General features: G+C 38.8%; 1 protein-coding gene across 1 annotated transcript in view; it reads right to left on the reverse strand.

Annotated features, from left to right (window-relative positions):
* Nucleotides 1-1,645, reverse strand: part of SPIRE2 (spire-type actin nucleation factor 2) — a gene marked incomplete at its 5' end in the record, with an annotated part of 67,438 nt that extends 65,793 nt beyond the window's left edge. Inside the window, one exon of the mRNA XM_010189719.1 lies at nucleotides 1,409-1,645. Within this exon, the coding sequence (XP_010188021.1) occupies nucleotides 1,409-1,645 (237 nt within the window). The remainder of the gene's footprint in view (nucleotides 1-1,408) is intronic.
* Between the last annotated feature and the right edge of the window lie 9,035 nt (nucleotides 1,646-10,680).

A 10,680-nucleotide genomic window follows, 5' to 3' on the forward strand; every position in this document is an offset into this window, starting at 1 on the left:
TTCCAAACTTTTCTTTTCTTTTTTGCAGAAATCAAGTAAAGAACTTGCAAAATCATCACTTCTCCAAGCCACTGCCCTCAGCTCTGCCTGTACAACCATCTCTTCTGCCTCTGCACTAAGCGAAACTTCCTCTAACGATCCAACTTTGATTGTCCCACCAATTCACAGCATTTTTGCCAAACTGGGGGAAAAGAGGATGGATTGCATCTATCCTCTACGTAGCACTGTGTTGTTTGGAGCAGCTCTCACTGGGGCTTCGCAGGGGCTGCTGGCCACTTCCAGGGAAGGCGACTGTGTGATGGGGAGCGGCAGAGGGAGGGAAGAGCAAAGCAACCTTCGCTCCAGCCCGCAGCAAGGACACTGACTTGGCACAGCTGGGAGGGGCAGAGACTCGAAGGGGAGAGCACTTCATCCAGCCAGGCCCTCTCCATCAGGAGTATTCCCACTCCAGTTTCCTAAGAGCTTCCCTCTTTACTGTCAACCCATCAGAAGTGGTGGGTTTTGGTGGGGTCTTGTTTCCACTTGCTAATGGGTCCTGATGTGCTGAGATGCTCTTTCAGCCTGAGCTTCAACCACTACACTCTTAATTTCTGTGACACTCTGATCTTCTGATCCTTACATATGACTTGCATCTACAGGGTTCAGTCCCCTGGTACAAGTTAGCATATAATTTTTCAACCTGTATTAAACTCTCAGATTATTTATGAGGTAAACCAACTACATGAATTTTGTCAACATTCACGCTTTGCCTCTACTAAACTCATTGGGCTTTAAAATTTGTACCAAAGACTACTATACAGAAAATAGGGGGTTAATACTTTTAAGTGACTGTTCACAGTAGCCCAGATCACATTAAAGAACCTGTTGCAATTAAAATTCATAAACTGTATTTCCAAATCTCACTACTCGGATCAAGAACCACAAGCATAATGATCATCAATGAAATACTGTATTCTGACTCACTCCACACAAATAAGCTACTCTTATAAAAGCATTCTTCTACTTCAGTAAAGAAGGGTGGCAAAGGAACAAACTGATAAGGAATAATTAAACTAATACTGCACTAATGAAAAGGCGGATTAATTGAAACAGCCTATGAAGTATCCAAGCGTACACAAAACAATTCAACAGAGGTTACACTGTAAGGCTCACTATCCAGCGCACGGATGAAATCAGAATGTGAGAGTAATGACACATCCAACAATTAAGTTGATCATCAATTTTCTGCTGCTTACTGTCAAACATGAAATGCTACTGCATGCCATTCTTGCAAGGAGATCTTACAGAATGACCAGCGAAATCAGAAAATGATAGTCAGTATCATACTAGAAAATAACATGGAAAATAGAGTTGATTTTCTCATGGATAAAAACCAGTGAAATAGCATATAAACTGCCCAATACTGTACCTTCATGACGTCTTTATAGGAATGAATGGCCTCAACTTCCTCTTTGTCATCATCATCTTCATCCTCCACTCCTTCATCCAGAGCATCATATCCTTCATCCCTGCTCCCATCTGTTTCTGTGCTATTAGTCATGTGGTCAATAAGCTGCTCCAGGGGAGGACTTAATTCCCGCTCCTCATTGTCCTTCAAACCATAGTCCAGGGCTTTATATATAATAATCCCCAGTGATTCAATAACCTATAAAAGTGAAAAAAATATATTGATTAATACCATGTACATGAAGGAATATGTCATTCTAGGAACACACTTTTCTGGTGTTTGTATAACAAACTTAGCAACTGAGAGGGCAAAACCCAGCAAAATTAAAAGAGCAAAATGAACCTCTTAATACCTACAGTAGTACTCCAGTAATGCAGCACAAAACATGCAAGAGCAGGTCATACCACATACCTACCGCTTTCTTATTTCAAAGTTTGAAATAAAAATTCTTAATTTAAAAACAAAGCAGGACCTTTTTAGATTATTTTCCCTCTTTCTCTTCCAATATGACAGACTCCAAAGTAACATTACTCTAGAGTTTGTAAGAGTCTAGAGTACATGCATATGACCTTTTGCAGACCTGAGAGATGTCTGCACACAGCTGTGGACATCCCAATATTAACCAGCGAGCACTGGGACAGCAGCCCACAAGAACGCCTTTGCCTGTTGCACAGCTGGTGGAGGCACACATATTCCCCCGAAACTATCAACAACTGTAGTAGCAGTAAGCTCATAGTAATGAGATAGTACCTTCATTTTCCATTGAACCTGAGGCTTCTTTCATTGTGCTTTGTCAAGAGCAAAGCAAACGTATGACCCCTTACTCAGCGTAAGTTAGCAAAGAATTGTCATGATCATCCCAAAATGCTAAATGCACATTTTCTTTCTTGGAATTAATTATTTTCCTTATGAGTAACACTGAAGCTTCCAGCATTTTAAAGACATAAAGAGCTCATTTCAAAATGAGCAGTTTGGAAATGGAGATCAATGGAGAGGGAAGGGAAAACGGGCTGGCAAAAGTAAACCACAAGAAGGTAATGGCGCTGCTGGAAGATCCTTCTCTGACAACAGAGGTAGGACCGGAGCTATCGCACATAACCTCTGATGCTGTGTTGTCACAGCTGGCAGGTCGCACAAGTGAGCAGGGTAAAGTGTAGGAGTACTTGGCACCAGAGCAACTTTAATAACAGGACCATCTCTAAACATACCAAGCCTTGTAATCAAATGCCATTTTCTCTCAGCTGGCTTTCGGTACTGTCCTGGTCACCACACTTTCTAATGCACATTTTTGAAATTCTGTTTGGGTAGCTAGGACAACACAGATGGATTCTTAAAACATTGAATTTTACTCTACCAGCTTACTTATTTCAGCACAGCAAAGTACTCTTGGTCTGAGAGGCTGAAAGGTAGCAAAGACTTAAAATGACATCCTATTTCTTTATCTAAACAGACAATTTAATGAACTAGCTGAATTCTGACAGCTTTCCTCTGCACACTTCATTCCTCTGCTGAGATTACTTTGCCGTGCAAATTCACTTTGCAAGACAGTGGCTAAGAAACAAACAAACATCAAAACCAATACATAAAACCCTCACCCTTTTATAATTAATTTCCAGTATTTTTGCTAACTCAATTCAATATAAGCAATTTTCCTATGCTATTCTCTTGAAACACATATTTGGAAAACATTCTTAAAATGCAGTTAAGAAAAGTGATTAGGCAAATTAATGAAGAAAAAAAATTGTTTATTTAGTTCAAAGAACAGCTTCTGACTTGGAAATGGTAGCAAGACAGCAAAATATAGCAGGGAAACATCACTGCATGCTTGCTCAGCTCTCATACCCCTCCGCAGACTTCTGCCATGACCCACGTTTGGAGACAGGACACTGCACAAAATAGACCTTAAGAACTGTAAAGACCTTAAGAGCTGTAAACACATCTGGTTTGCCTCTTAGAGAAACTATTTTGTAATAACTGTCTTATAAAACTTTATATTAAAAAAATATCTGAAAATGTGAAAACTTCACAAAACAGAATAAATTCTACTGGCAGACATGTATGTTCCCTGTACCTCAGGTTCTGAGTACAACCTCAACACACACTCGGCAACTCTAAGGGAACAAAGAATACCACGTTAATGCCAATTTGAAGTAGACTTGAATGAAAATGAAGTACAACTGAATAATCGCTTTGGTATTTTAAACACAAGGGAGTAAACGCAATGTGAGTAATTTCTAACTTTAATAAAAGCCAAATTGGAAGGAGCTTAGCATACATGAGGAGAACTGCAATGTTCAAATGAGATGCAAAGAAAATAGTGTCTTGTGTCGTGCAGTGATGGCTGCTGAAGACAGCTTCTGGATCTTGCTGTACCAAAACTTAAAAAAGAAAACAGAAGGGGGGGATCTAAAGAAAGTGCTCTCTCTGCCTCTGTCTGTTTGGGAAGAGGATTAAGGCATTTAAAACCACCATGGCTAAACCTGGATGACAGCTGCTGCTTGCTTTGATGTACCAGCAACGGGGCTCTAGCAGTGCAGTAAGATGGTTTGTGCATTTTTACCTACTATGAACAGATTTATAATACATGCAAAGCTGACACAACACAAAAGCCTGCACCAATTCAGACCTGTACTTGAGTCTCTCAGCTCCTTATTTTAAGAGCAGTGATCAGAACTGTATTTATTCAGTGTCTGTCAGTATCATGGATTCTTCCTTCTGCAAGACAAAGCAGCCAACATCTCAATCGAGAAACACTGCTGTGACTTGCAGTAAAACTGAAAATATACAGCACTTTCAGTAACACCAGTTTACCAAGGATCTGGTAAAACCACACGAGTGCCATACGAATATAAAGCAAAGGTCACTGAATCGTCAACGCTTCTTCACAGGGACAACTCTGCTAATGCAACTTCACACAAACACAACGTCTGTGTCTACATAACTAGAAATATCATGTACAAGGTTAAACTGTCAGCTCACTGCTGTTAAACGCATGAGTGCTGTCACTTTGCCTGTAATACAAATCAAATAAAACAAAATAGGAAAGGCTTTTCACAGTTGAGTGGATGAACTGATAAATATGCAGGGTTTGAGTTGGATAATCAGGGACTGTAACTTTTTTTTCAAAAAAGCATCCATTATTTACAAAGAGGTCACTGGTTCTAAACGGCACTGTTTGCTAACTTCCCACAAAGTAAATTCTTCTGGCACCTAACAGGTGACAAGCACTGGTAGAGTTTTCAATTATATCTGTGAAAAACAGAGGAACAGTAGGAAAAACAAGGCTAGCAAGGCTGTTTTAAACCAGAGTTGTACACTGACATGCCAAAACAACTGTACAACACTGAAATAAGCACAAGCACTAATGATAAATGATGACAAAACTCCAAATCAAGTCCTGCACCTGGCATTAGGACTCATCTGTTCCTGATTAATTTAAATCTTGGTGAAGGACCTGATCTTTGCAAATCAATCAGTGGTGAAATAGCTTTAAAAAATAAACAACGAAGTCTGCATTATTATGCTTTACACCTTCTCACCAAGTTCTTTTGAAAGTCATGGCTTCAGACCAAAAAAACCCCATTTCCCACAGAATGACCTTGTACTCCGTGGTGCTGAAATCGTCAGTGAAAGGGGAATTTTGTCTCACCATAACTAAGTATTCTTTCAGGTCCTACACCAGTCTGGACTCGTATTATACTGTTCTGTTATAACAAGTTGCGATAAAGTTACTAGAACACTTTGAATTTAAACACAATGTAAAACCAATACCCTCAGGGTCCTTTTACACACACAGCAAAACCAGAACTCAAACCATTTTGATTAATTTCAAACACAAACACCGCACAGAGTTTTCCATTCCACATCTCTTCCTCCAATACATTAAGGCACGCCTCTTGGAAAGGGGTTCACTAGGGTTTTAGGTCTTTCATACGACACAAATGATATTCTTTCAATGAACACTGCCAATTAAACATTCTCAAAAACTTTTCAAGTATATAGGCAAGTGTATAGGAACCAAATATGTTTGAGACTTGCAACAGTCTCAAGTGAAATGATTGTGAGAACTTCACTTATCTATATATATATATATTTTTATTTTTTTTAATTCAGAGAAGAATCCTTTTTTCCCCTCAACATATATGCCTCTCTGACTCTTGCTGAAGCATAGATGAGGATGGGCAGAATCCAGATGCCATTCTCCCCACACACCAGGGCCCTGTCTGAGCTTTCATCCCCTTCCTAGGCCTGCCTCAACCTTTAAACAAAGCCACAAAGCCTGGCAGGCTTGTACCTACAGCAGCAGAGGGCTTTCTTACAGCTCAAATGCCTGTCCCTCCCTAAAGTTTTTCCTTCCCCTAAAAGCCACTCAGGTTTTCTATCCCTAAATTGGGATTAAAGACACTGTAAAGCTCCAGCTCGTAAAGTGAGCCAACTAACTTTGAACTTTCCCACAGGGACCTCAGATACAGTAACCAGTAACAACACTGCCTTTTATGAATTCTAATAAATCTTTTATTGAAAATTTAGACTACAATTACTATTTTTAAGTGCTCCCATTTCTTACCAGCAGGTCTCCAAGACACTTTATGAAGGAGAAGAGCTCTGCCTTACGGTAGGAGTGCCGGGAGCCGGGAGCTGGCGTTAGGCACAGCGCTCCTTAGGGCAGAGCTCCTCTCCGCCGCCAGCTCTGCCACCACCCCTGGCATTAGGCAGCACCTGGTCAATCTGCAAAGACCTGTCCTGCTGCTGACTCTAAATTACCCTGCCAGGAAGTCCACGCTGTACTTCTGGAGTCATAACGTGCAGCGTAAACACAGCCATAGGCACCCTTGAAATCAAGAGATACACATCTTCAGTTTTCTATAGCGTATCAGGAGAAGAGACACAAATGCGCACAAGTTTTTGTGATCAAATTCTGTAATACAGCCCAAAAGACAGGCATGGTAAAATTTTACATAAACACAACTGTTTCTCTCCAGCTGGGCGACACAGGGAGAGGCTATTGCCTTGGTTATAATTTCCATTTGGAATTAAGTAATTTTCTTGCTTCTTCAGCATCCAATTCTGGAACGGAAAAAGACCACATTTTTAGGAAGAGTGAACAAATAACAGGGTGGGGATAAACCAAAGTACACTTTTTGGTTATTTACCTCATCCTGAGATGCCCTACATAGCTCTCAAGAGTACCTCATAGAAGAGTATGTCTAAATAGGCTATTACAAGAGACGCACTACTGTCACTGCATACCTTGGGTATAAGTAATGCAGCTTTTACCACACCATTCCCCAGTGGAAACAGGCTAGCATTACCCAGGTTTTAATAGCTGGGGACATGGCTAAATTTAAACACGACCTTCATGAAATTAGAGCAACTTGCAACAGACTATCAAATGAGAACAGTGAAAAAACTTCCCATTGCTTCCAGGTAAGCAGCAAGGATTAGTAACATTTCCAATGAATCACTCATTTCCAAAGAATACAGAGATAAGATACAGCATTATTTAACTTCTGGGTGATGTTGGTTTGCTACTGAAGTAATGAGATACTGCTTTCTGCAATATAATGAGCCTTGCTATTTAAGACAAAGCAGCTAGAAAAGAAAAAAAAACAAAATCGTGTATGTAGAATAGAAAATAAATTTAAAAAGGAAATTAATTACACCCTTTTAACAAGATTCAGTCTGTTCTGGATACATTCAGGGTTAGGAAAATTTCTCTACCATATTCAGGGGATATCTTTTTCAAAATTATTTCATATCCATGAGTCTTCGAATGCACTAAGTGGGTAGAGAGACTTGCTTACTGAATTCTTTTTACTATTCAGGTATGCATTAAAGAGATTCAGTGGGACAACTCCTAACCAAAGACACAGAACAAGCCTAAAACACACCAAGGAGATTGCAAGCCTTTTGGGTTTTGTTTTCATCCCCCTAAAGTGAATACATAAAAATTTAAGCAGTTAAACATTGTTGGACTCAGTTACCTCTAATAAAGTAACAGGAATATGACTGCAAGTTTATTAAGGCTCAAGTGTAATATAAATCTCCAATTTATTCAAAGGTTCTGATAATTACAAACATGTTTTTGGATGTTCAAGTTTCATTACAGATATTATCTAAGGAGAAGTATCATTTATTAGCATAAATGAAAGCAGAATTTATTACACTGTATCAGTCTCAACTTACATTTTATCTGCTGCATTAAAACACTGAAACAAAAACCTCTTTCTTCTTCTCATTTTTGTTCATAAATTATAATCCAAAGATTAAGACAAATTGTTACTCTGTTATTAAGGACTTTATCCAACCTGAAGGAATTTCACCAAAGTGACAGTTCTCCCCCAGAGAAAAACAAAACTGAATTCCCTAATTTAACTGTGGAGACTCCAGTGACAGCTGAAGCTCCAGTAAAAGGGTACATTGTTTCATTTCCCTACTATAGGCTTAAAACGATCTGAAAATTTACTTAAAATATCCTACCTGTTTAGGATTTAGGCACAGTATCTCATCTTGATCTTCTTAGAACCATTTTATTATCACAGTCTATAAATACGATTTGCACAAAAACTTCATTCAAAATCTCAGCAGTTTCAAAATTAAGTACATCAAAATTAAGGTCATGAAAGCCCCAATGACTATGAAAATGCTATTTGGAAATATCAAGAGAATATAACTTTTTTACCTTAAATTAAAAACACAAAATCAGACCGTGTCACAAACTTCTGTTCTATTTTTCCCTTCTCATGTACACCAAAGCCATAAATCTGTTATTATTCTTAAGACTGATGATTCTTACAGTAAGAGGTATTCTTTTAAAGTGAATTTTCAACCCAGAACTAATGTGATAAACAGGTAGTAGTACTCCATCAGAATCATTTAATACTACACCTATCAAAAAAATCAATCATTATTCTTTTCAGCACAGTATTTCTGACTTTACTAAATAGCCAGGTCCTAACAAAGTTTGTTGTCTTTTTTTTTTAAAAAAAAGAAATATAGTTAAACATCTATACATAGTTTTATACAGAAATAGAAAGCAGTAAGTTGACTACCATAACCAGCCCACAGAAACTGCTATGGGGTCAAATTGTGTAAAGAGGTAGAAATTGCCGTTTGCCATATCAGCCTTTCGAATAAAGCTTTATCTAGATTACACGGGAGCAGCAGGTTAACTACAGCAAAAGATTTTGTAGTGAGAGAGTGACCAGCTGAAGGATAACTGGTATAAAGGAGAGTGAAAATGGTTCAGTAGCTCTGATCCTGAGAATGCGTGGGGAACTGATGTAAATTTGGCTGATACTGCACGCCTGCCTATGGTCTGTCAGACAAGCTATAGCAGAAAGATCATAAAATGCTCACAGTAGCTTTGGTTCAGTTCAATTTATGGCAGGCACGAAGCAACGCAAAAATCAATGCCACTTTTATTCAAAATATCTACAGAGTTCAACTAAATCTAACTAACTAATCTACTGAAAAAGTCAGTTTGCATTGACTTCTCAGTCTTCTCATGCACAGTTCATTTAAACCACTGCAGTTGCCTGCTACAGGCTTGGCCCTCATTTAATTAATCCAAAAATTAAAGCAAGTAAACACCTGCTGCAACACAAACCATTTCTTCTGACTCAAAAACTTTCTCACACCTATTTTCCCCAAAATTAATAACTACAAAAGCCAAGCAAACAAAATACCTGTACAATGAAAGCTATTCTTTTAAATACAAACTCTTGATCAGTTAAAGTTTTACATTTGCATGTATGTCATAAGCTTTCCAGCAGTGGCTCTCAACAGACACCACATTTGTCAGAGGTATGGGTGCATTTCAAGCGTTCCGCAGATGATGAGAAAGAGGAAGCACCTGAACAAGTTCACACAGAGTTTGGGAACATGACACCTCTTCTGGTTTAATTGCAGCTTTCCTAAAATCCATCTTCTTCCATTCCTGAAAAAATACGTTCTTCTGACTCCTAACAGACTTCTCTTGTCAGTCAAATTGTTATCATTCCAAGATTTCATGCCTGAACTCAATAATTTTAAGAAACAGGCCCAAATGCAAGCATGTAACAGGTCCTTTTTAAAGTGATGTGCCACAAAAGAGGGCTGACATATGCTGCTGTTACAAGTGGCTGACGTATTCATTAACCGCACATAAAGCAACACAAATTTAATGCTGCTTGTCTTAAAGATGCTGAATATTGATGGGAAGTCAAATCACCACCACCAGTAAGTACACTGTCTTTTTCATCCATATCAAAGGAGAAACTTCAGAGATGTCTATGGGATGCTGGCATTTATTAAATAGCTGCCCAAGATGAACCATGCACAGCTACCACCACTATTCTGTGGCAGATACCTATACATGACTTCCTTCCTAAAGAAACTAACGGGAATTTGCATGTATGGGCTGTGAACAAAAAGCTAAAAAATTTGAGACCTTTACTGAGAGGCTTTTTCTTCATCAAATGTGCAAGGAAACTTGAGTTTGATATTAAAGACATAATTTGATCATGAAATACGTGAATTTTCACATGGATTATCATGATAGTCCACGGACTCAGTAATGTACCAGATGGCTACTCATTTAGGTCACACACGATCTCTAACTATGTCAAACAGACATAACATTGCAGGCTGATAAAGCCTCCGCAAAGCTCTCGATTTTATGAATATTCTTCCACATCTTCTTTCCCAGAAGCAGCAGCATTGGATACAGGCATTTCTATCACTGGCATCAAACAAATACTCCTCAAAGACTGAATGCCTAAGTGAACATAAAACATTGTAGTAACAAGCAAAGGGAGTCACTGCACAATTACCTTCGAGCTCTCACAGTGGCCTCATTGGAAAGGCTGGCATTTGCGAGAATAATTCAAGAAAGCCCTGGTAGGCACAGTTGAGAAGTTACCTATTCATAAGAAGATGTGAGCCTGACATTATTTTTTAGGTCTGAAATTCAGATACAATCATAGCATGGAAGGCTGACTTACCCTAAATCAAGGAGCAACAGAGCCTCAGCAGAAAGCTCAGCACCTGCTCTTTGGGCCACAAAACCCCAGCAAAACCATTCATGAAATGACACTTAGAGTTTTCTATTTATTTCCTTCTGAACAGTGAAATCCCCTCACAAGACATCCATATTAAAACATGCCTCTATCACAGTCAAAATTTATTGATATATAAAACATACGGCTTCTAGCCTCAGGCATGACCAACCTCATAGCCTTTTATGAGGATAT

The sequence above is a fragment of the Mesitornis unicolor genome, unplaced genomic scaffold, assembly GCF_000695765.1.
Source record: "Mesitornis unicolor isolate BGI_N332 unplaced genomic scaffold, ASM69576v1 scaffold32468, whole genome shotgun sequence".
Lineage (NCBI taxonomy): Eukaryota > Metazoa > Chordata > Aves > Mesitornithiformes > Mesitornithidae > Mesitornis > Mesitornis unicolor.